We start from the raw sequence: 25,424 nt of genomic DNA on the forward strand, positions 1-25,424 counted from the left end.
AGAGAGAGAATGGGAGGGGGGCGGCAGAGAGAGAGGGAAAGTGCTGAGAGCCACGAAGGGAGAGAAGATACCCACGGGCTGAGAGCGAAAAACAGAGACTCAGAGAGACAGACAAACAGACCCACAGAGAGGACCAAAGGGCGCACGTGCCCAAGGAGGTGGGCATCCATTGAAAGCATCAGGGAGAGACCCTGGCACAGAGACACAAGCAAGCACATACTCACCAAGAGATTCACACAAGCTCAGAGACACACACTGCACCCAGACACTGGGAGTCCTGGGCGGGGAGAGCAAAGGCAAGCCTCCCACTGAGACATCTGCAGATTTGATCAGAGGGCCTGACCCCACGACACAGAAACCTAAACGACCAGAACTTGCGAGCTTAAGGATTAGCGACTGAGGCAGCAGGCAGACGGACGCGCCCTCCGGGCCTCCTTCCCTTGACCCACTTGCGAGTGGGGGGAAGTGGAGAGGCTAGTGCAGATGGACTACACATCCCAGCAGACACCGCGGCAGGGACCCTTCCTCCAAGTGCGGCCCCCTCGCCGCTACTACTGATGGGAAATGTAGTCCCTGGATGGGTCAGGCTGGTGGAATGGTGTGCCTATGTCTGTGTGTTTGGAGGGACTGAGCCCCAAAGCCTCGCAGGCTCCCTCGGGGAGCCCCAGCGTCTCTTCGTTCCTCTTGGGTTTCCGGGGCTCTATCTCCGGAATGGATGCGGGGGCTTCCTCTGTCTCCCCCAGCACCACTGTGTACCCCCACCCAAGGCCCGCGGCTCCCAGCCGCCCTCCCACCCCCGCTCCGACCCTCGGCGGGCGGCCGGCCCCTTTAAGAGTGGCCCCGCTGACATCACGGCGGGGGGGGGGGGGGTGCTGGCCCGGCTCCCGGCTCCGCGGCGGCTGCAGGACCCGTCTTTGCTCTGCGCCCGCCTGCTGCTCTGGGGACCCCGGCCTGGGACGCCCCCTTTTGCTTCCTCCAGCCGTCCAGACCCCAGGCTCCGCCCCAGGCCCGGCCAGAGCCCCAGCCCTCATCAGGGGACCCCAAGGATTGCCCCTGCTGTCTCTCCTCAGGGTCTCCCTCTGTCTGTCTGTCTGTCTCTCTCTCTGTCTTTCCGTCTCTGCCTGGCTCAAGGTGTCTGGGTCTCAGCATCTCTCAGCCCAAGGCCTCTGAGCGCCCCGTGCCTCTTTCTGTCTCTGCTGCCTGACCTCTCCACTTGCAGCGCCCCAGAGTCTCTGAGCCTGGGGAGCAGGGGTCTGGGACCCACTCTCTGCCCCACCTTCTCTCTCTCTCTCTCTCTCTCTCTCTCTCTCTCTCTCTCTCTCTCTCTCTCTTTTAGGCCACCTCTGTGTTTCCTCGTCTCCAGACCTGCAAGTCTCAGGATTGCTCAGCCTCGAGGTCTGGGTGCACCTAGCCCCCAGCCATCCGGGCGCCCCTGCTCCTGTCGGCGCTCTGCTCGGTTCCTACCCTCTCCCTCCCTGCCACCCCCCACTCTCAAGGCCCGTCACCCTCCCTCCCTCATCCTTGCCCCCCCCCCTCCGCGCCCCTCCCCTCCTCCGCGGCAGCCAATGAGCGGCCGCCGGTCCCAGCTCCCGGCGTCGTCCGCCGAGTGAGGCCGCGGGCGCGGGGGGTGGGGGGTGGGAGACCGGGAGGGGGCCGGGACGCCGGGCTCCGGGGCGGGGGCGGGGGGCGCGGGCATCGGCGACCCCGGTGGCGGCGGCGGCGGCGGCGGCCGGGGGAAGCCGCGGGGCCGGTCATGCGGCTGCGGGGCCCGTGGCCCGGAGCGTCCGCCCAGCCCTGAGCGAGGTGAGCGTGAGGGGAGGGTCCTGGAAGGAGGTGTGGGGGACGGGGGTTCCCCTTGAGGTGGCCGGGGGACAGGGGTTGGGGCTAAAAGAGGCCTGTGTGCCTCCAGGGGGTGGCATTCCAGCGGTCAGGACGCCCGACTTCGGGAGGCTATGGGGCATGGAGGGACATTTGGGCCTAGGGAGGACGGGGTCCGAGGGTCCAGAGTGGTGCAACTCTACTCGTCGTGTCCGAGCCGTGGAGACCGTGCGCCCGGGGGAGGGTGCACACCCGGTCCTCCAGGGAGGCGGTCCTGGCGCAGGGGGAGGACCTCGCCCGCTAAGAGCAGGATGTGAGTCTGAGAAGGGGTTCCCGGAAAGCGGGGGTCTGTCCCCCGTGAGGTCGAAGGGAGATGGAGTTTGGACTTGGGCTTGCAGAAGGGGACCCCGGGGATCCGAATGCTCCAATTTCGGATAGTCTGGGGGGAAAGGATGAGAAGGAGGCTCCAGGCCTGGGGGGAGGGTCCCAAAGGAGAGAGGCTGGGAGCTGGCGGGGAATGTAGAGTGGGGAGGAATCGGAGCCGTGAAGGAGGGGGGCTTCCAATGAGAAAGCGAGCTGGGTGACCGTGAGCCGGGTCCCCGCTGGAGTCGGAGGCGCCAATCGCGAGAGCTGAGGTCAGCTACCTGGGCTAAGGCAATCAGGGTAACTGGGTTTCTGAGGCTTGTTTCCGAGCTGAGCAAGCTGGAAGAGGAGCGGGCAGCTGGCGGTCGAGCCCTGGAGCCACAGGACGGGGGATGGGAGGAAAAGCTGGTCGGAGCTCTGACACACTCGGATCTCTGAGTCCGCCGGGAGGCTGGGGGCCGGGAGGAGGGGCAGTGGGTGAGGAAATGAGGGTAGTGGTGAAAGTTGTCTCTGACTCCTTATTGGGGTGGGGACCGTGTTTCAAGGCTACCAGCATTCTGCTTTTAAAAAAGTGGTGTCTCAAATCTTGAGACACCAAGATTGCATTGCTGCATTGTTGGGAAGTGTTTAGGGGTCTTAACCTTCACAGTTAAAACGATGATGGGGACTCTGGTATTCAGAGGTTTAGAGGTCTCTGGTTGAGATTGGACGGGGATCCCATACTGAGTCCCCCAAATCACGAGATTGCTTAGTTTAGGGAAAAGTTCACGGTGGGAGTGAGGGTGGTGGATAAGGGATGAGGAGCACCCTAGTTGGAATCTCCAGATTCCTGATTGGAGGTGGGAGGGGGCAGCCATGAAGAGGAGATCTCTTGTTCAAGCATCCAGTGTTTTGGGGATCAGAGTCCTACCTACCATGGGAAGTGCGGTCCAGAACCTCTGGTAGGGAATTCTGGGGTCTTGTGATGGAAGACGAGGGAGATGGGATCCTGGTCTTCCTTACTGGGGCTTTAGAGCTTAGAGGACTGATGCCTCGTGTGAAGGAGGATCACTTGTTTGACTGGAGTGCTCTGGTTAGGGTTCTGGGGGTGGGGGTTCCCAGATCATTGTTTTGACATTCCGGAGTCTTCGTTCAAAATCCTGGCTCCAGGTTTCTGAGCCCAGTGTTTTGGGATCCAGCAGCCTGGGATGGATGGAGTTCCAGCATCCCAGGTTCAGGGGCCTGCCTGGGCTTGGGGTTGGGGGGAATTAAGGTTCTGGAATCTCAGATTAGGGTACCAAATGGAAGTCAAGACCCAGGATCAGAGTCTGAAGGTCACGGGTCAAGTTCTTGGTGTTAGAATGGGGTGTTATGGATCAAGATATGAGTCTAAGAGATTAAACTTAGGTGGGGGCCTCTGCTCAAGGTCTGAGGTAAGCCTGAGGTCAGGGGACTGAGGCCAGGGTATGGAGTTAGGGTCCTTTGTTGGTGACCCACTTGGGGGACTTCTGGTTTCTATTCAGAGACAGAGTCCAAAGGGAAGGGGTCAGCAGATGGAGTCAGGATTGGGTGGCCTGGGTTAGGGCTTCTACACAGGTTACATCGCTCAGCATTTAGCGTTGAAGTTTCAACACTCAGGGTCCAGAGACCTAGGTCATGGCTGAGAGTGAGGTCACAGGCCCTTGCTGGAGTCTGGTATTCAAAGTGTGTGGCTTGCACCAAGGCAGAGTCAAGGTTGGGGGGTGTGCCTGGTCCTGGTGTTGGAGTGTCCAATCACCATAATAGCTTCTGAGTCACGAGCCCAGGCTCACGGTTAGGGATTTTGGTGGGGTCTAGTGTCTGTGGTCAAGGTCTTGGGTCAGGGCATATGGTTCAGGCTGGAGGGCTTGGTTCTTGGGAATCTAGAAACTGAATTTCTAGTTAAAGTCGTGACATTGGGCACCCAGGTCCAGACACATGGTTGGAGCCGAGGTTCAGTCCCTGGATGTAGGCTGAAGGTTATGGTTGGAAATCTTATCCTGGGGTTGGTGGGGGCTGGGGGGAGTTTGGTGTGGGGTCTCTGATCAGGATCCAGAGCCATAGCACAAGGTCAGGTTTGGGAAGGCCAGTTCTAGGGTTGAAGGTCAACAATTGGTGTCACTGGTTCAAATCCAGGGAGGGAGTCATGGGTCAGGACAAAGATGTCAGATTTGAGAGGTTTGGGGATGGGTATCTAAGTCCTGGTCCAGTGTCCCGGGTGGGCTGCATGGGGGTGAGGACTCTAGTTGGTCCTATCAGGCCTCCCCAAGGCAGCTTCCGGTCCCTCAGGCCCCGCAGGGCGCCCCCCGCCACTGAGGATGAGTCACTGCAGCAGCCGCGCCCTGACCCTGCTGAGCAGCGTGTTTGGTGCATGTGGCCTCCTGCTTGTGGGCATCGCAGTCAGCACTGACTATTGGCTATACATGGAGGAGGGCACGGTGCTGCCACAGAACCAGACCACGGAGGTCAAGATGGCGCTGCACGCTGGCCTCTGGCGTGTGTGTTTCTTCGCAGGTACAGACCTCAGCCACCCTCCACTCAACTGTCCCTGCCTTGCCTGGGTGGGATCCGAGAGTCCTAATCCTTAGTTCCATCACTTGGGTTCCAGAAATCCAGAAACTGATCCTGTTTCTGTCCTGGAGAGTCAAATTCTTACATGGAGACCCAATTTCTAGCCCTCTACTCCTTGGATTTAGGAGTCCCAGTAGTCACACAACCTCCCAGTCCCTAACCCCCTAGGAACCACAGAGTCCCCTTCCCCCTCAGAAGTGACAATTTAGGTTCAGAAATTGTCCCCTGGACAGCTTCATTGCTGAATGGACAGCATAGAAAAATCCATGTTTCCCAGCGATCATAGAGACCCCCCCCTTCAAGGACCCTGCCACCCCCTACCTTATTCTCTTTAGGGATCCAGGAGTCCTGGCCACAGCCCCTCCTCACTTGGGACCCAGGGTTCCAGCCCTGCCCTCCATCCATGGGTCTGGTCTCTAGGGAAGCTGGCAACAGGAACTCCCAGGCTTCCTACCCATCCTGAGGTCTCCCCACTGTGCATCGTGCCCCTGACTGCCTCTCCAGAGCTTAGGATCATCTCATCCAGCGCTGCTTTCTTACCATCCCCCCAGGTCGGGAGAAGGGTCGCTGCGTGGCCTCGGAATATTTTCTTGAACCAGAGATCAACTTGGTGACGGAGAACACGGAGAATATTCTGAGTGAGGGGAAGCAGGGGGCCTAGGCAACAAGGGGACAGGATCTCAGGGCAGGTCCTGGGAGAAAGGGCAGGGCCAGGAAAGGGGTAGGGTGGAATGGAAGGAGTGGAGGATGGAAAGAAGGCAGAGTGGTTGGGCAAGGGGGAGGGGCTGGGTCGAGGGGGCGGAGCCTAGGCCGTGGGTGGTGCCAACAGGAAAGGGGTGGGGTCAGACCAAAGGAGGTGTGGTCTGGGTAAAGCGATGGAGTCTGCAGTGGAATTACTAGACAGGGGAAGAGTCTGTAGAAAGCAGAGAAACCATACAAAGTAAAGGGGCAGGGAGATGGTGGAAATGGAGAGGTCAGGGGAATGGGGAGGTGTCCCTGCGGATTGTCCCTCTCACCCCATCTCTCCCCTTACCCCTCCCCCAGAGACAGTGCGCACAGCCACCCCCTTCCCCATGGTCAGTCTCTTCCTCGTGTTCACCGCCTTCGTCATCAGCAACATCGGCCACATCCGCCCACAGAGGACCATTCTGGCTTTCGTTTCTGGCATCTTCTTCATCCTATCGGGTGAGCCCAAGGAAAGGACTTACGGGCTGGGGGGGCTCTTTTAGATAACAGGAGTCTGAGGTCCCTCTTCCTTGCTGTGAAATCCTGAAGGGGTTACAGAACCTCTCTGAGCCCCAATTTTCTCCTGTGTGAGAGGGAGATGGCAGGCCCATTTCACAGGGTAACCAATGCTTATTAGGTGCTAATTACGTGCCAGTCTCTGTGCTAGTCCTCACAACCCTGTGAGGTGATAACAGGTTACAAGGCTCCTTGTTTCCTGTGCAACGTTTTGTCTGAAATTTTTCAAAGAGAAAAGGTGAAAAATTTTAGAGTGGACACCCATGGACCTACCACTTAGAGCGACTGTTACCATATAACTAGACTTGCTTTGTCCTGCATCTGTTCATGTAGCTATGTTTCTACCTATCTTACTGTTATTTATCGCACTATTTTTTATGCATTTCAAAGTGAGTTGAGGCATCATTCCACTTTACCCTAAATACTTCACTAGGCATGCCATTAGCTAGAGTTCAGTATGTGTTTATAGTTCTTTTCTTTTTAAGTTTTATTTATTGATTTGAGAGAGAGAGAAACATTGGTTTGTTGTTCCACTTATGTATACACTCATCAGTTAATTCTTGTACCTGCCCTGACTGGGGATCAAACCCACAGCCTTGGTGTATGGGGACAACACTCCAGCCAACTGAGCCACCCAGCCTGGGCCATAGTTATTTTTATTTTTTTGACCTATGAGTGATCTCAAATCCTTTTCATAACATCTATGCTCGGGGGTTATTATTAGTACTCACTTAATAAAATGGGGGTACTGAGGCCCAGAATTGTGCAGAGATTTGTATAAGCTGGTGTTGTCCAGGGACTTGAGTGTCCTGAGTTCTAGAGTAGAATCCTTTCTGTTGTTCCCCTCATCCAAACTGCAGCTCGGTTTGGTCTACTTCAGTTCCTCTCAAGTAAGGTCAGCTCAGACCAACTCAGCTTTGACACGTTTAATTCCATCCATCTGCTCCAACTAACCCCAATCTATTCTGACTCAATTCTTCAGTTCAATTCAAATTAATTCAACATAACTTAATTTAACTCCATTTGGGTCTTTATAATCCAGTTGATATTTTATGAACAAACCCTGTTGTACATCTCATTTCCATTCTGTCCCCTGGGTATCGCTTCTCAGCCTTTTGGCTAAGATCGAGGGTAGAGACCTGTTTTTACCAGTTTAATATTCTGTCCCCTGGGACCTCCACTCGGCTCCCCCTTTAGAGGTGGCTCTGCAAATAACTAAAGGTGGATTTTTTAATATCCCTTCCCGCAGTCCCTTTCCTGCTCCTCACCCAGCTTTCTCTAAGCTAAACCTCTCTTGTGCCTCTAACTGAAACTGACAAGACTTTATCCAGGGAAACCAGGGTGCAGCCTCTGTGCGAACTTGAATCACGGCATGTGCAGCCAGACACCGAGCTAAAATAAGACATGTAGGATCTCACCATCCCAGAGTGTCAGAGCAAAAGGTCTCATCCTTTTTTTCAGATGAAAAAAACATAGTGGCCTAGAGAGAGAGAAAGTGGGGCATGGAGACTTTATTTAATCCACCCAAAACATTTGAAAGAAAATCCCATTGATTGCGGCTCCCAGCGGTGGAAACAGGAGAGGTGACCTAGCTAGTCAATGGCAGAGCTGGGGTTAGAACTGAGGGTTTTCTCATCACAAAAACCATGCTCGTACCAGTGCATCAGGACCTTGAGGATCAGTGGTGCTGTCAGGGCTGGAAGTCAGGCCTCATATAACAATTTGAAGGGGACTGAACCCCTTCCTCAAGTTCACATCATAGACTATGACCTGTATACCCACCCCAAGGTATCCATCACGTACTTGTTTTAAAAAAGATTTCATTTATTTTTATTTTTATTTTTAGACAGAGGGGAAGGGAGGGAGAAAGACAGGGAGAGAAACATCAATGTGTGGCTGCCTCTCATGTGCCCTACAACACAGGCATGTGCCCTGCCTGGGAATCGAACTGGCGACCCTTTGGTTTGCAGGCTGGTGCTCAATCCACTGAACCATACCAGCCAGGGCCATCGTGTACTTTTTTTTTAAAAAGATTTTATTTATTTTTAGAGAGAGGGGAAGTGAGGGAGAAAAAGAGGGAGAGAAACATTCACATGCCCTCGACTGGGGACCCGGCCCACAACCCAGGCATGTGTCCTGGCTGGGAATTGAACAGGTGACTTTTTGGTTCACAGGACAACACCCAACCCATTGAGCCACACCAGTCAGGGCTCCATCATGTACTTTCAAGGTTGTGGGTGTGATGCCTGAAGGCATATGCTGGTGAACCTGAAAAGAATGGGGTTCAAATCCCAACACTTACTGTGTGTGCTACAGCTTCCCTTCGTGGAGTTACTGAGAGAAGAAATCTCAGGCAGGGGTCGGCAAACCTTACATAGCAAATATTTCAGGTTTTGAGAGCTGTCGGGTTGTAGTGCCCAAGCAACCAGAGGTAGAGCAGCGGGCATGGCTGCTGGTTCCAATAATACTGTTTATGGAGCCTGAAGTGCAAATTCAATGTGACTTTTATGGGTTATAAAATATGTATTGTTTTTGTTTTCCCACACCATTAACAAATGTAAACACCACACTTCTCTCACAAGCCATACGAAATCACGTGGTGGGACAAATTGTAGTTGACTGACCCCTGGTCTCGGTCATGGGTGAAGGGCCAACCCAGTGGCTGGTCTATAACAATAACTGTTCAACACGTGGTAGTTTTAGATACACAAATAGTAGTAGTAACAACAACAAAAACCGCAATAATAAACGCTTTATCAAGTGTTATGGTTGGGGAAGTTCTATGTGCTTTTTCTTCACCTGGCAAGGCAGACATCATTATTACTCTCATTTTCCAGTTGAGGAAACAGAAGCAGTCAGAGTTAAGCTGCTCCATCATGGAAGGTGGATTCCAACCCAGGCTTTTCACCGCGGCACTGTACTGCCCCATAAAAATCATAAAAGTGGAGGTGACTTACAAAGGAGAGGAAAGGATGGAAATAGTACCAATATCTTAGATGGAATAAAACCATCTGGCCCAACCACCTCATGTTCCTGATGAGAAAACTGAGAGAGCGGGAGAGAGACAGAGACAGAGACAGGAGTTGTCTGAGGTCTGGGAAGTGCTAGACTTGGCCTTCAGTCCTGGGAAAAGCAGGGGAAGCGTTGGGGCAGCAGAGGGATAGGGTCACACTGAGCATTACACATCCCTCAGGGAACCATGTTGGGGATGGACTAGAGGAAGATGAGCAAATCAAGGAGGAGGCTTACACAGTGGTCTGAGCAACAGGGTTTGGGCTGAGCCGGGGCCAGGAGGATAAAGGAGATTGCATGACTTTGAAAGAGAAGAATATTGACGGGAAAATCTATGTAGAATTAGTTGGTTGACTGGGTTTGGTGAGAGATGGGGTGAGGAGGCTGGTGTGGCATTGATTTTCCTTTTCCAGGTCATAGAAGGCATGCTTTCTGGGCATGGCCCATATTAACCCCCGATCCTGAAAAACATGTTCTATGCATGTGCCCATTTATTCACTCATCAAACACTTACAGAGACATCCTGCATACCAGGCTCTGTGCTGGCCACTGGAGGCAACACGCTGAATCCAAAGTGAGAGTCCACATGCAGTTACTCCCCAAACAGCCCCCCGACTGCACACTCATCAAAGCTTGTCACGCATCACTTAAAGGCTTCAGTGCTTTGATGAATTCCCATTGCACTTAGAGTACGTCCAAACTCCTCCTGCTGGCCCTTCATGGTTCGGCTACCGCTCAGATCCGTGACCTCGTTTCCTAACCCACTGACACTCTCCTTTGCATGTAACTTCAGGCACGCTGGCCTCCTGCTATTCCTGGAAAATGCAAATCTCAGCCCTGCCGAGGACTTTTACACTCACTAGGCCTCCATGCTCAGAAGTCTCTTCTCCCTGGTTCTCACAGGGCAGGGGTGTTCCCTCTTCAGGGTTTCTTTTTTCCTGACAACAGTATGTAATGCCTTGCTCCCTCCGCCATCCTATTCCTTGTTTGATTATTGTTTCTTAGCACTATTGCTGTTGTCAGTCATCTTATTTTCTGTCCCCTCCCACTGGAATGTAATTTCCGAACATCCGGGAACTTTACAAATATCTGCCGAGCCTAGAGGAGTTGCTGGCACAAAGTAGATACTGAAATATTTGTAGACCTGGTGAAGGATAAGGACAGCTCAGGGCATGCTGGGAAAGGGCTGTATTCACCTAACCCAGTAGGGTGGTGGGGAGGGTGGGAGTGACCGGGATTCCAACAGAAGGTGACATCCAAGTTGATGATACTGAAAGCGCGAGGGAGACCTGATTTCAAGTGAAGAAAGAGAAGGAAGTGCTTTGCATGGAGATTGAATTAAGAGCGTGTGGGAAGGCCTCCAAAGCAGTTGAGACTCAGATCGATGCGGGTGCCGCTCTCCATGGTCCTGAAACGCTATTGTTCTAAAGCTGAGGTGTCTCTTCCTCTCGGAATGTAGGGTGATTCTGGCCTACTGAGCTCTAAGAATTCTGGAACAGATACAGTGGAGAGGGGAGGGAGAGGGTTGGGTTACAGGAAAAAGAGGGAAGGAGGAAAATAGGAAAGGAGAAAAGGTTATTTTTAGAGAACAATAGCCATTGTGAAATGTCTGGGAAGGAGAAAGAACGACAAAAATAATTTACCTTCTGACATTGTTCTTATTTAATTTTCAGTGACCAAAAGCAAAACCACAACCAAAACATTTGTATTTTTAAATGTTTGTGTGTTTGTTTCTCATCAGCCCCTGCTCCTGACTCTCCTGATGGAGAATGTTTTTTATTTAGAACTGTTATATGAAACATGGTTCTTAAAGTGAGGCAGGTGTGGTTAGCGGGAATCGATCGGGTCATAAAGAACCTGGAGTATCAGGTTGTAAAAGTAATATCTTTTCCAGTGTATAGTAGGGAGTCAGGGAAAGATTTTTAACAAGAAAAGAAAAGATTCCAGTATGAAGTTTAGAAAGAATCAGTTTCTAAAACAAGGGGATGGGGATTTTGGGGACGGTGGTACAGGCATAGAAGTAACCTTAGCTGAGTCAGAGGACTTGGGTTAACAAAGGGGGTATAGATTTATGAGAGATTCAGGAAGTAAAATGGACATGGCTTCACGACTGGGAATCCGTGATAGAAGAGAGAGAGTGGGAAGGTTACCTCTGCCCCTGACTAGGGTGCCCAAGTGAGTGTGGTTCAGGGCTCCCTTTAGTACTCCTTTCTGAGAAACCTGCTCATCTGTCAAGACTTAGCCTCAGATGCCTTTTCCCCCGTGTAATACGTCACGGGCCCCCTCTTTTTGAACACTAAGATGATGGGATACTAGAAATTCAAAGTGCTCTGGAAGTTCAGAGCAAGAAAATGTTAATTCTTAGAGGAGGTTGAGAAATGGTGGGAGTTCGAGTGGATTAAAAAAAGGAAGCAGCTATGAACTCTTGTGGAAGTTCACTGTGAAGCAAGTATATTAATCCATTCAGCTAGTCTTTATTTGTGCTGAACCTTTGCTAGATGTTGGGATGCTAGCAGCTGGGGACAAGGTGGACTAGTTTTAAGCATCCTAGTGGGGGTGGGAGAGATGTGTGACAAAAAATACAAATAAGTGAAAAATGTCATGTCAGGTGGTGGTGAGTGCTATGAAAAATGAAGCAGGTTAAGGGGAAGGAGAGTGATGGGAGAGGGTCCTTATTTTATCTCACTTGAGTCACTCTGAGTTTTTTAGTGGAAACTTTAAAATCTATACAGTAGTACAATGAACGAACACTGGTATACCATCTTCCGCCTAGATCTAAATAGATCCTGCATTTTGCTAATGGTTGGCCATTCCCTCCCTCCCTCCCTCCCTCCCTCTCTCTCTCTCACCTGCTACCACACACACATTTCTTTGACCTTACCATTGGAAAGTAAGTTGCAGACACCATGACAGTTTACCTCTGAACATTTTATAATAGTATGCATCTCTAACATGCTTCTATGTAACTCTAACACCATTGTCACACTTAGAAGTTTTACAATAATTCCATAATATAATCGATTCCATTTTCAACATGTCACAGTGGTTTCAAAAATGCCTTTTAGCCCTGGCTGAGTAGCTCAGTTGGTTAGAGTGTTGCCCTGCTATGCCAAGGTGGCGTGTTTGATTCCCGGTCAGGGCACATACAGGAATTAACCAATGAGTGCATCAATAAATGGAGCAACAAAGTGATGTTTCTCTCTCCCTCTCTCTGTCTCCCTTCCTCTCTCTCTCTCTCAAAAAATCAATACCATATTTTGCCATGTATGATGCACACCCACGTTTTTGGCCCAAGCTTTCAGGAAAAAAATTTTTCACTTTGATTTTTGATTCAGTTTTTTACTTATATATAAAACTGGTAATCATATTCCAGAGTATTATTTTGCATATGGATATCATTATTGCTTTCTAGCATTACACTTGTAACTCATAAGCATAAATAAAAGAATTAAAATCATTTATATAGATATGGAATTAGTACTACCCATATATAATGCACATCCTTATTTTTCCCTCAAAAATTTGGGCAAAAACATGCGCATTGTACATGGCCAAATACAGTTAATTTTTTTTAGAAAAGATGCCTTTTATAGCTTTGCCCCAGAACCAGATTCAATCCAGTTTCACACATAGTATTTGGTTAATGTCTCCGTTAGTTCAGACTACTTCTCCCACTATTTTATTTACAACAGTGACTTTTAAAATGTACTTCATTTTAAAAATATAGAAAGAATAGTGTAACGAAATGCCATGCATCCTTCCCTGAGTTTCAACAATTATCAACATATGGTGAGTCCTTTTTTAAGCCACACTGCCATACCTTCCCTCTACACTGCACTACATTTTTGCAAAGCCAAACTCACGCATTAAGTCATCTTATCCACAAACATTTCTGTCTCTCTCAGAGAAACAAGCATTTTGTTATTTAACATAACCACAGCACCATAATCATGCCCAAACAATTAAGAATAGCTGCTTAATATCATTTAATATCTAGGAAGTGTTCAACATCCCCACTTGTCTCTTAAATGCCTTTTTTACAGTTACTTTGTGGTAAATTGGGATCCACATCCCACTTGTGTGTTTCACTGATGGATCTCCAAAGCCTCTTTTGGTCTATAACAGTCCCTCTCCTGGTTTTTCCTTGCCATTTATTTGTTGAAGAAATCTAGTCATTTGTCTAGTAGGGTTTCCACGCTCTAGATTTTTCCAGTCGTGTTCCTGTGTCATGGTTGAATGTGTCCATCCATCCCTGTATCTTCTTGTAACATTGTAACATTGATGTTGATCAGGTCCAGGTTTGGGGGTATTTTTTGGTTTTTTTGTTTTTTGCAAAAATACTTTATAGGTAGGTGGTGCTGTTTACGTCTGACTGTGTTATATCAGAGACATAATGTCTGTCATCTCTTCTTGACATGTTAAGACTGATCACTGCTTGTGGTGTTATCAGCTTGATATTGATCACATCTTGGATTTGTTTGGTCGGTTCCTGTGGCATCATTTAATTTATTCCTCTTTCCTTTGTATTTTCTGTAGTTATGTCTGGCCAACATGGAAATTATGTCTAGACTACCTTATATTGATGAGATTCAGCTTAAACATGTCTGGCAAGAAGATTCAGAGGAGCTGTGTTCTTTATACTTTTTATTTCAGGTAGTAAATCATGTCAGGTGGTTTCACCATGAGTAATTCAAATTTTGACTCTTTGATTTTTTATTGATTGATTGATTGATTTGAGACAGACATCGATTTGTTGTTCCACTTATTTATGCATTCATTATTTGATTCTTGTATGTGCCATGACCGGGCATCGAACCCAAAACCTTGGTACATCGGGATGACACCCAAACCAGCTGAGCTACCCGGCCAAGGTTGTAGTGCAAAGTCTGAATGCGTGGTAAAGGATGAGGTCATCAGAGCTCTCCATTGAGAAGGGGCACTTTTCTCTTTACAATGAATAAATAATCTGCAGGTAACCCTCTGGCACCTTGGGGGAAATCCTGTTTGGTAATACCTATTTTTTTAATTACAGTTGATGTACAATATTATATTAGTTTTATCACTTCTCGGTCTTTTGGTTAAGGTCAAGTGTAATATTATATTAGTTTCAGATACACAGCCCTGTGATTAGACATTGATATAATCTACAAAGTGATCCCCCTGATAATTCCAGGACTCAGCTGGCCCCACCCACAGTTACTACAGCATCACTGACTGTATTCCTATGCTGTACTCTACATCCCCATGACTGTTTTGTAACCACCAGTGGGTGCTTCTAAATCTTGGGGACACATAGTTTATTTAAAATTTTTAAATTTTGGAAATAATTTAAATTTTAAACATGGAAAAATTAAAAAAAAATACAGTGAACTCATATATCTTTTACTTGGACCAATTTTAACATTTTGGCACCTTTGCCTTCATCAATCTATCTATCTATTATCTCCATTGATCACCTGTCTATCATCTATATCTATCATCTACACCTGTCACTTCTGTCATCCATCTAGCTTTCTGTCATGCATATCACTCATCTATCTATAACTAATTATTATTTATCTATATCTATTAAGCCTTATCATCATTTTCTCTCACCTATTTTATCTGTGTTGTATTTACCTACTAGTAGCTATCATGGATTTGTGTCATCTATGTATCTATTTACCTCTAAAACCACGTGAACATAAGTTGCAAACCCTTCACCCTCAAACCCTCCAGCCAGTGTGTCCTGTGCACAAGTGCGCTTTGTTTTTCTCCCCGCGGTGCAATAATTGACTTCAGGTAGTTGAGCCGTCACGCAACGCTGCAGCTCACACACAGTCCGTATTCCTATTTAGCCAACGGTCCCAGCGCCGTCTTTTATAGTCTTTGCCCCTGAGTTGGGATCCAGTCTCAGATCACGCTCTACAGTTCCTTGTCGTGTCTCTTCTCGTCTCTTCCTCTTTTATATAGTTCCTGTGCCTTTAACAAATTAGCTTTCATGTCAACTCTTTTTGAAGAGTACAGCCAATTGTGCTGTACAATGCCCCAGTTTCCGCAGGCGTGGATTCGGGTTACACATTTTCAGCAGGGAGGCTACAGAAGTGAAGTAGAGCCAGGCTGTCATCGGAAGGTCGCGGCGTCAGTCCGCCCTTTGCTGGTGATGTCAGCTTCTGTCCCTTGGTTTAGGTGGTGTCGGCCAGGTTCCTTTACAACAGAGGAAGTTTTTTTAATCTTTATATAATCTTTTTTTAATTTTTATTTTTGAATTATAGTTCACATGCAATATTATATTGGTTTCAGATGTACAACATAGTGATTAGACATTTATATGACTTATGAAGTGCCCCCCCTCCCGATAAGTCTGGTATCCACCTGATACAATACAGTTATTGCGGAATTATTACCTGCATTCCCTGAGCGGGCTTTACATCCCCCATGGCTGTTCTGTAACTACCCATTTGTGTTTCGTAACCCCTTCACCTCTTTCACCCATTCCCTCACCACCCTTCCTCTTTGGCAACCATCATTCTGTTCTCTGTATTTATGAGTCTGTTCTAATTCTGTTTGTTTATTGTGTTACTTTGGTTTCACACATAAGTGAAATCGTGGTGTTTGTTTTTTCTCTGTCCGACTTCATAATCTCTTTGTAATTAGTAGCTTATTCCTTGGGAAAATTCAATCCAGTGATTTAATGTCCACTGATGATTCTTGTGTAAATCCCAGGATTACCCCTGAGGTTGCAAAATGGTGTTTTCTAACTCCGTAAATAAGAATTTTCTCTCTTCCTTTATTAGTTATTGATTTTACAATATATCATTATGTATTCACATTTTTAACAAATCAGCATGTTATATGCCATTACTTTTAGTATTCATTTTGATGCTCAAATTGCCTCCAGTTGGACAATCAGGAATTCCTTTCAAGCTAGTTCCTGTGTTCTTGTTTGACATGTTCCTTTCATTTTGGGGGGAGCAATTCCTTACTTTGTGGCATGAATACACTTTTATGTGTCTTCCCCAGGCTTCAAATTAGCTGTTTCTCCCAGGAGCCCAAGCTCCTTATACAGTGTGGGGTGATATTAGAGACCAAACTCTGGGTGCTAGGTGTGCTCATTGCTGCTGAGGTGTCATTGCTTCTGGAATCTTTCAGGAGAGAAAGCTGGCAAATTATATATATTTGTAAAATAGGAGCTTATATTGCACCTAAACACCAGAGGTTTCTTCCTTGCTTTACCCTATTTTGACTTATATCTTCCTTCTTTCACAGAAAGAAGAGAACTGTAGCTCCCCAAAACATTAATATATTTACACATTTGCTCAACCCTACAATGTACACAGAATAATTTCAAAACTGTTACCCCTAGACACTAACAACAACAACAACAACAACAACCATATTAAGTAAGGTACAAGATTTCTTTGATGATCTTCTTGTCTTTGGACAGAAATATATAATCAAAGTACTCTAGTCATAAGTTACTGGGTTACTAACTTTCCCCTCCTGTGGTGGTACTCTTCATATGATGTGAAGTCAGTTTTTTATTTATGTTTATCCATATTCACTTTTAGTTTTTCCCATCCTTGTTGAAATTATCTTTTAAATACATAAAATATTAGCATAGTTGCAAAGGTCAAAGCTCAGAGGAGTGCCACTTCCTCCCTGTTGCTTGCTTCTTTCCTGTCCTCACCTGCCCCCTGTAGGTTATCCACTACATTTGTTTGTTTTCTTTCCTTTGTCTCTTACTGCAAAAATAAACAGATGCATATATGTGTTCTTACTTACCCTTCTTTTTTTTGCTTAAAAGTGGCATCCTGTACACTCTTTTGTGCATTTTTAAAAATATTTTATTTATTTATTTTTAGAGCGAGGGGCAGAGAGGAGAGGGAAACATCAATGTGTGATTGCCTCTCCAGCACCCCCTACTGGGGACCTGGCCTGCCACCCAGGCATGTTGCCTGACTGGGAATCGAACCTGCAACCCTTTGGTTCGCAGGCCAGCACTCAATCGACTGAACCACAGCAGACAGGGCTGTGCATTTTCTTTTTGTACATAGTGATGTAGTCTGAACCATCACTGAACTCCATCCACACCAGTGCACAGAGCTTGACCTCATTCTCACTGCACAGCGGCTCAGTACTCTGCTATGTGATGTTTTATAGATCATTTCATGAATCAAGGGCATCTGGGTTGTTTCTGATATTTTGCAGTTATGAACACTCTTCAGTGAATTAACTTGTGCCTGTGAGCTTTCATCGAACAGATATCTTCATTGACAGATATCTTCAGGGCAGATTCCTCTCAGTGAGATTGCTAGGTTAAAGGATAAATACCTGTGTGGTTTTGTTAGTTATGGCCAAACTCCCCTCCATGGGGGCTGTGTTATTGTACAGCCGCACAAGCAACATATAAGAGCTTTCATTCCCCCGGCCTTGCCGGGGAAAAAAAAGTGAAACTTAAATTTTTTTTTTTATTTTATTGTTTGAGAGAGAGATTAATTTGTTCTTCCACTTACTGATGCATTCATTGGTTGATTCTTGTATGTGCCCTGAATGGAGATCGAACCCACAACCTTGGAATGTGGAGACAATGCTCTAACCAACTGAGCTAGCTGGCCAAGGATGTTGTGAAGCTTTTTAACTTTTGATGATCTGATGTATGAAACATGGTAGCCCCTCATAGTTTTTATCTGCTTGTGTGTTACTTTGAATGAGAGAGCATGGTTTTGTTTCATTTTCGGGGATTTTTGGGGGGTTTTTTGGTTTGTTTTGTTTTTCAAGAGGGAGATCATAGAAGGCCTTTCTAAAGAAGTGATAAAGAAGGAGAGGGCTAAGTGAAGTGACAGAGAGAGACAGAGAGAAATCTGGGGAAAGAGCATTCCAGGGAGAGAGAAGAGCAAATGCAAAGGCCCTGAGGCAGAAGTGAGCTTAATGGGCTCAAGAAAGGAGAAATTCGTGTGGTCAAAAAGTAGAGGGAGCAAGGAGAGAGTGACCAGGGATGAGCCTGGCTGGCACCACGTGGGCACTGGAGTTCAGGAGTTGGTCAAGTTTTTCTGTAGAAAAGCCAGACAATAAATACAGCTTTACTGGCCTCACAGTGCCTGTCGTAGCCCCTGAACTTTGCCTGTACAGCTACAGGCAATGTGTAAATAAACTGGCTGTGTTCCAGTGAAATTTTACTTGTGGGCCTTGAAATTTGAAATTCCTAGACTTTAAAAATTAAGATTTTCTAATTCATATAACCTAAAATTCATATAATTCTGCGGTTTTTCGTACATTCACAAGGTTGCGCATCCCCATTACCTAATTTCACAACATTTTCATCACCCCCAAAAGAAACTTTACCCCTTTTAACAGCCAGTCATAATCCCTCTTCACCCCATTCCCTGGCAACCACTAATCCACTTTCTGTCTTTACGGTTTTGCTGTTTTGGACATTCCATATAAATGCATCCATGCAATGTGGGGTCTTTTTGCATCCAGCTTCTTTTACGTAGCATATATTCTAGGTTCATCCATGTGGTAGCTAAAGTCCGTACTTCCTTTTTTCCGGCTGAGTAATATTCCTTTGTGTGGTTATGCCAGTTGATGGCCACTTGGGTTGTTTCTACTTTTTGGCTGTTATGAATAATGCTGCTACAAACATTGAGGCACAAGTTTTAGTGCAGACAAGCATTTCCAATTCTCTTGAGTAGACACATAGGAGTGAAATTGCTGAGTCATGTGGCCATTTTATTTATTTAAAAAAAATTTTTAAACTTTTTTTACTTTTAAAAAATATATTTATTGATTATGCTATTACAGTTGTCCCATTTCCCCCCTTCACTCAACTCCATCCTGCCCACCCCCTCCCTCTAAAAATTTTTATTGATTAATTGTTAGAGAGAGAGGGAGAGAGAGAGAGAGAAAACATTAATTTGTTGTTCTACTGATTTATGCATTCATTGGCTAATTCTTTTTTTTACAAAGTAGACAATATCTTTATTATTTAATTTGATGCACAAGATGACATGGTTTTTGATACCGTTACAGTAAGGAAATAGCGTCCTTTCATTATTAAATGTACTTAGCATTTCTTGAACTTATGTAAAAAACCAAACCATTAATGCTGTAATATTAATATTCTTCTTCTTTTTTAAATTTTTCATTGGCTAATTCTTGTATGTGCCCTGAATGGAGATCGAACCCACAACCTTGGTGTATCAGGACAATGCTCTACCCAACCAAGCTAGCCAGCCAGGGCGTAGCTTTACCACTTTGAAAAACTGCCAAATGCAATTACATACTTTTTTAGGTGCTGCAAAATATCATTCTTCTTTTGGTGTTTTAAAGCAATTTAGTTACATAAAAACCATTCTTAGCTAGTAGGCCATATGAAAAAGAGCCCTGTTGTAGGCAGTGGAAGGAGTGTCTATTTATTCTGGGGGCGATGGGCACACAAGTATTTATTTGTAGGATTCTGGGGGAAGATGCTGATAAGGATCACATCGATTCATTTAGGGACCGTTGGCATGGCTACTGTTAAAAAGAAAGATCATCCTGAGGAAGTGTTATTTGCCTCCTAAAAATTCTCAACCCAGACCTCTCCTCTCTCTCTACCTTCCGCAAGTGCTTCTATTTCCTCATCTGTAAATGGAGATAAAAATGGTACCGACTTGAAAGCATTGTAAAGTTTAAATGAGTTAAAGCGTAGTGGACACTGAGAATGGTGCCTGGCACAGAGCAAGGTCTACATAAGCCGCTGTTGTTGTTATTGATGTCGCTGCTATCATTATCCGTACCTCAGCTCAGACCTCCTCCTCCCCCAACCCCGGAATATACAACTCCAGTGTCTCCCCTCCAATCTCTTCCCCAAACCAACCAGCCCCCAAATGACCTTCTAACCCTCCAGTCTGGCCCTGTCATTCCTCTGCACCGGACTTTCTAGGGTTCCCCCTTGCCCTGGGCATCAAGGCCGAGCTCCTCAGCCCTGCATGTGAGGCTTACCACGGTTGTTTCCCTGCCCGCCTCTCTGACCCCATCTCTTGTGGCTGCAGCCTGTGTTGTAGCCACATGGATGGGTCAGCTCAGGCCCAGCCTCCAAGGCTTTGCCTTTGGCGTTCGCTCTGCCCAGAGTGGTATCATGGACACTCTTATCCACTTCCTGTATGGCTTGGACAAAGGCCTTTCTTCCAGGAAGCTTTTCTTGGCTTACCCTGACCCTGACCCTCACTCTGCCTGTTGACCAGCTTTCATAATTTGCCTTTCCCAATGATGTTGGGAGCTCCTGGACACAAACTTGGGGTGGGGAAGGAGGGTGATTCATCTCTGGGATTGCTGCACCCAGCCAAGGCTCAGCACATAAGGGGCTTCAAAAGAAGGAAGTTAGGCCCTGGCTGGGTAGCTTAGTTGGTAAGAGCATCTTCCCCACATGCCAAGGTTGCCAATTCCATCCCTGGTCAGGGCATGTACAGGAATCAACCAGTGAATGCATCAATAAATGGAACAACAAAAATGATGGAAGTTAGTTCACACCCCAGTAGGGAGGAGAGGGAGAGGGCAGTGGTGGGAGGGTGTGGGCTGGGGAAAGAGGTCCACTGCTAACGGACCAAGGGCACCCCTGCCCTCCCAGGCCTCTCCTTGGTGGTGGGCTTGGTTCTCTACATTTCCAGCATCAATGACGAGGTCATGAACAGGCCCAGCAGCTCTGAGCAGTATTTCCACTATCGCTACGGGTGGTCTTTTGCCTTCGCTGCTTCCTCCTTCCTTCTCAAAGAGGTGATGTCTCGGGGCCCACATGAGAGCTTTGAATGGGGAGGGGTTTCCGGTCCAGGAGGAAGAGAAGAGGAGATGGTGGGTGGGGGAGCGCATAGACTCTGGAAGAGTGGTGGCTGAGGTCCTAGGGAAAGAGGGGGCTGGGGACCTGGATTTCTGGGGTCCTGGGGGAGGAGGGGGATGGGGACTTGGAATCCTGGGGTTCTGGAGGAGGAGGAAGCTGGAGGCCTGGAATCTTGGGGTCCTGGGGGTCGCGAGTCTCCGGGTAAAGAGCCTGGGACCCTGACCCTGCCTTGCCACAGGGGGCTGGCGTGATGTCCGTGTACTTGTTCACGAAGCGCTACGCGGAGGAGGAGATGTACCGCCCGCACCCGGCCTTCTACCGCCCGCGTCTCAGCGACTGCTCCGACTACTCGGGCCAGTTCCTGCAGCCCGAGGCTTGGCGCCGCGGGCGCAGCCCCTCCGACATCTCCAGCGACGTGTCCATCCAGATGACGCAGAACTACCCTCCCGCCATCAAGTACCCGGACCACCTGCACATCTCCACCTCGCCCTGCTGAGGCCATGCCCCTCGGAGCTCCCTTCCTCCGCCTCCTTAGGGGTCTCCCTGCGACGCAGCTCCCCTGCCGCCCTTGTCTTCTGGACTCGGCTTTCACCTGGAGGGTGCTGCTCACACTTTAGCCTCACCCTCTCCCCAGCAGCCACGCCCCCCCCCCATACCCCTTTCTCTTTTCAATAGCTCCTGCCATTTCCTGGCCCTTCCACTTCATTGGGCCCGTTTACTTCCAGATGGCTCCACTCCCTCGATTGCCCGCCCCTTTTTGCTGAGGCCCCGCCCCTTCCTCGGGCCCCGCCCTCCCAGCTAACTCACTCCTGGGTTCTCTCGTGCGGGCGCTCACCTCCCAGGAGTCCCCCAACCTGCTGCCTCCTCACAGGGGCGCTGGGCTGGAGAGTAGGGTCCGGTAGCCGCCAGGAATGCCAACCATCCTCTTCTCCCTTCTGCTCCTAATTCTCTTTCCTGGTCCCGTCTCACCCTGCGGACCCTGGGGGCCCTTGAGTACAGTGGGGGGCTTCTTTGCTCCGCCCACAGCCCCCGGGGTGGGTCGGGGTCGGTAGGCAGTGGGTATGGTTAATCTGGTCTCCCTCCCACACTCGTCTCTGCTCCCCTGGGAGACCCCTTCTTTTTCACCGGCTGGGCTCTTCTCAGCCGCCTGGGGGGTTACCTGCCTTTCAGGGGGCGCTGTCTAACCAATATTGCTTTCTCTGCTGCCCTAACTTCTCTTTCTTCCTCCTCTCCTTCCTCTTCCTCCTCTAACTCTTGTCTCCTTCCTCCTTTTCACCTACACACCACACGACAAGGATGGAGACCCTAGGGTGAGGGAATTCCACGCCGTTTCCACACCTGTGCCCGCCTCTTCCCCCTCGAGGCTCCGTCGGGGGAGGGAGAGACAGTAGCGGGGGTCAACACCCCCCAAACCTCGAAGTCTTCCATTTTCTGGCACTCCCCTTCATTGAAGTTCCCCTTCCCATCTCAGACCCCCAACTCTGGCCTCTTTCAAGGGTTCGTCCTCCCTCTTGGACAGATTTGGGGGCATCTTAGAAATTCGCCCACCCCCCCCTTATTAGGGGAGGAGGGGCGAGGTAGCACAGTGTTGTACACGGAAGCAGAAAGGCCCCCGGGGTGGGGGGAGGGAGGCAGGGGAGGGACGGGGGCTTTTAGTTTGCATCTTAGGTGGGAGGGGGGAGGGGGACCGCAGCAGTTAACCTGTCTTTACGCAGCGATTTTTAACGAGGCTGGGGGGAGGGGGGCTATGGGGATGGGGAAAGGGCGGGTGGGGAGCCTGGCTCTGTTATTTACCGTGTATCATATGTAAATACCAACAGAAACTTCAATAAACTGTATTTCAAACACGTCTCTGCCTGCCCGAGGGGAGGGTATTGGCTACCGAGGGCTGGGTTCAGGTCTGTGCCCCGAGGGTCAGGGAATAAGGTTAGATTGGTATTTGTCTAACTGTTCAGTCCTCATCATTATTAATATCCGCGCTTTATAATTCAGTCCGTGTCAATCATGTAGGACAGCAAATGACACCGGTCAGAATTAGTAACACTCAAGTCTTGGTATTACTCTGACCACCTAGAGTACTGTTACTGCTCCTCGCCCTTTCCCACATTCACCGTTTCGTTTAGTTTTGTCCCCGAGACTTCACGTGGAGTTTGTTGGACTCCCTTTGCAGCTAGGCCCACAGAGGTGAAATGACTCCTTCAGGGTCCCACAGGTAGAACTGGGCAGGACCACGAGCCTTGAGAGAGCAGTGGGTTCTCCCGATGTGAGGGGTTCAGTCATTCTGTTGAGAAATAAGTTACCATTTATTGCACACCTACTATGAGCCACACACACTCCTCTTGTCCAGGACCCCATGAGATGTTTCCAGCAGCGCTGGTGTAGGAATTATCACACACACACACACACACCCAGGGGGCTCTGCGATCTATGATCTCGCTGTCGACATTTAGGGACGAAAAACAGCCTGCACGTTGGATAAACCTGTTCTTGAGATGTATTGAAAAGGAAACATAACACCCTGCAGCCCATCAGTTCTTTGCCTTGTTTCGATTTAGCTTCTTCAGGACGCTCCACTCAGAACTTCAGCCACACCCACACTTACCAAGCTGTCATTCGGCGTGGAACACTGTGCTGAGAACCCTTCATTTATTGCCTGATTGGATTCTCTCAGCCGCCCCGTGAGGATGAGGCATTCCACAGAGCCCCATTTTGTAGATGGAGAAACTGAGACTCAAGGAGGTGAGGCCACCCAGCTGGTAAGATGCACAGGAACCTGGCAGGGTAGTTCAGTCGGTTACAGTGCCACCCCCATACACTAAGGTTGCAAGTTTGATCCCTGGTCACGGTACATACAGGGATCAGCTAATGATTGCACAAATAAGTGGAACAACAAACTGATCTCTCTCTCTCTCTCTCTCTCTTTCTCTCTCTCCCTCCCTATCTCATCATTAAAACAAGTGCTAAGGAGTATTCACACCCAGGCCTTTCCAGCCCCAGAGTCCACTCTCTTGGCCACTCCATTCTACCACTAGGAATTTGATGCAAACTCATTCTGTGACCTTGAGCAAGTCTTCTAATCTCTGGGGCTTCAGTTTCTTTTTCTGTAACGAAGAGGGGGGATGGGCTAGAAGGACTCCAAATCCATCTGGAAGAGGGAGAGTTGGGGGGGCGGGTAGGTTAGCAGGAAAGAATTAAGATTCAGCAGGATCAGACTCCCTGGGGGGAATGCTCTGAGTCATTTTCAGTGGTTTCAGGAATTTCTGGCGATCGTGCTTGAGATTTGGGATGGCAAATATGTTTCAGCTTCTTTGTCAAGATTAATCGATCCTTTGTGGCTGCCTGCAGAGCACAGTGTTGATAAGGATTTTGAACTTCTGCTCACTGGGGAAGGATGTCCCCATCAATTAGCGCTGTCTGCTATCCTGATTAATTGGCGCTGTCTGTCCTGTTAGCAGGGTGGGAGACTGTGGCTCCAGGGCTGGGTGTTTGCTGATTTTGTCCAGAAGCTAACGACCCAAAGTCTGAAAATTTATGTTCTTTTTATTATTATTTTTAAATCATGCTAGTTGTTTTTGTTGTTGTTTTGTCTTTTACATTTTGAAAGGGGAAAGTGATTCCATAGTTAAAGACTTGGGTTTTCAAAAAACATTTTATTGATTGATTTTTTTTTTTAGAGAGGGAGGACAGGAGAGAGAGAGAAACATCAATTTATTTCCACTTATTCAAGCATCCATTGGTTCTTTCTTGTATGTCCTAACTGGGCATCGAACCTGCACCCTTGGCCTAGCAGGACGACACTCTAACCCGCAGAGGTACCCAGCCAGGGCTTGTTGGTTTGTGTTTAAGGAATGCTGTGAAAAGTCAGTCCCACTTCTGCCCTCTTGACATCTGGAAGCCCTGAGGTACTACCATCTTTTAATGTATAACTTCAGGAATACTGCACGCACATTGAAATATATATGCCTGTATTTCCATCCACACACCGGCGGATAGGTCGGCTATATGTACATGTCTATTTGACTCAGCATTTATCATCAAATGCACACAGCACTGTATCTTTCCATTTCACGTGGCAATGTATCATGGAGATCACTTAGCATCAGTTATGTAACCCTGCCTCACTGTTTTCTAAGGCGGCTTAATAACAATACTTTGCATGAATTAGTCGCATAATTCATCCAGCGTTTCCTTTGTGCCTTCCCCTTTGCATTCAAGTCCTCGGCACTTTCCATTCAATAACCCAAGGAGGTCGGCGCTTTTACTGTCGCCCCCATTTTATAAACGATATCCTGAGGCGAAGAGGTTGATGAACTTTTCTCCTAGTACCACAGCTGGTAAGTGGTCAAGTTAAGGTTTGAACCCTGGGAGTCTCCTGAGCCCGCCATGCCTACCCACTAAGGCTAAGCTGTATCCCTCTACGTACAGTGAAGCCACGTTGTTTCATCTATTTACCATCATTTTTACACGGTGTTTTGCACTCAGTTAACTCACAGAACAATACTACGTATCTAGGGTTCTCACAGTGTGGCCCAGGGACCCTGGGCATCCCTGAGATGTGTTTAAGGAGTCCATGAGGTATAAGCCATTTTTCTAATAATGCTGTGATAGTGTTTGCCTCTTCACC

General features: G+C 48.2%; 1 protein-coding gene across 1 annotated transcript; it reads left to right on the plus strand.

Moving 5' to 3' along the window:
- The first annotated feature begins 1,717 nt into the window (after nt 1-1,717).
- CACNG7 (calcium voltage-gated channel auxiliary subunit gamma 7) lies at nt 1,718-21,376 on the plus strand. The gene is made up of 6 exons (XM_024578688.4): nt 1,718-1,803; nt 4,468-4,692; nt 5,301-5,387; nt 5,794-5,934; nt 20,594-20,739; nt 21,039-21,376. The coding sequence occupies exons 2-6, from the start codon at nt 4,497-4,499 to the stop codon at nt 21,294-21,296; spliced, it is 828 nt and encodes a 275-aa protein (XP_024434456.1). The 5' UTR covers nt 1,718-1,803; nt 4,468-4,496; the 3' UTR covers nt 21,297-21,376.
- The last annotated feature ends 4,048 nt before the right edge of the window (nt 21,377-25,424 follow it).

The sequence above is a fragment of the Desmodus rotundus genome, chromosome 12 (genome assembly GCF_022682495.2).
Source record: "Desmodus rotundus isolate HL8 chromosome 12, HLdesRot8A.1, whole genome shotgun sequence".
In the NCBI taxonomy this organism is placed as follows: Eukaryota; Metazoa; Chordata; class Mammalia; order Chiroptera; family Phyllostomidae; genus Desmodus; species Desmodus rotundus.

Excerpts from the sequence above, each read along its gene's own strand:
- CACNG7 (XM_024578688.4), top strand. The coding sequence starts at position 4,497 with ATGAGTCACTGCAGCAGCCGCGCCCTGACCCTGCTGAGCAGCGTGTTT. Across the intron at positions 4,693-5,300 it reads GCGTGTGTGTTTCTTCGCAG|GTCGGGAGAAGGGTCGCTGC; the intron begins GTACAGACCTCA and ends CCATCCCCCCAG. Across the intron at positions 20,740-21,038 it reads CCTCCTTCCTTCTCAAAGAG|GGGGCTGGCGTGATGTCCGT; the intron begins GTGATGTCTCGG and ends GCCTTGCCACAG.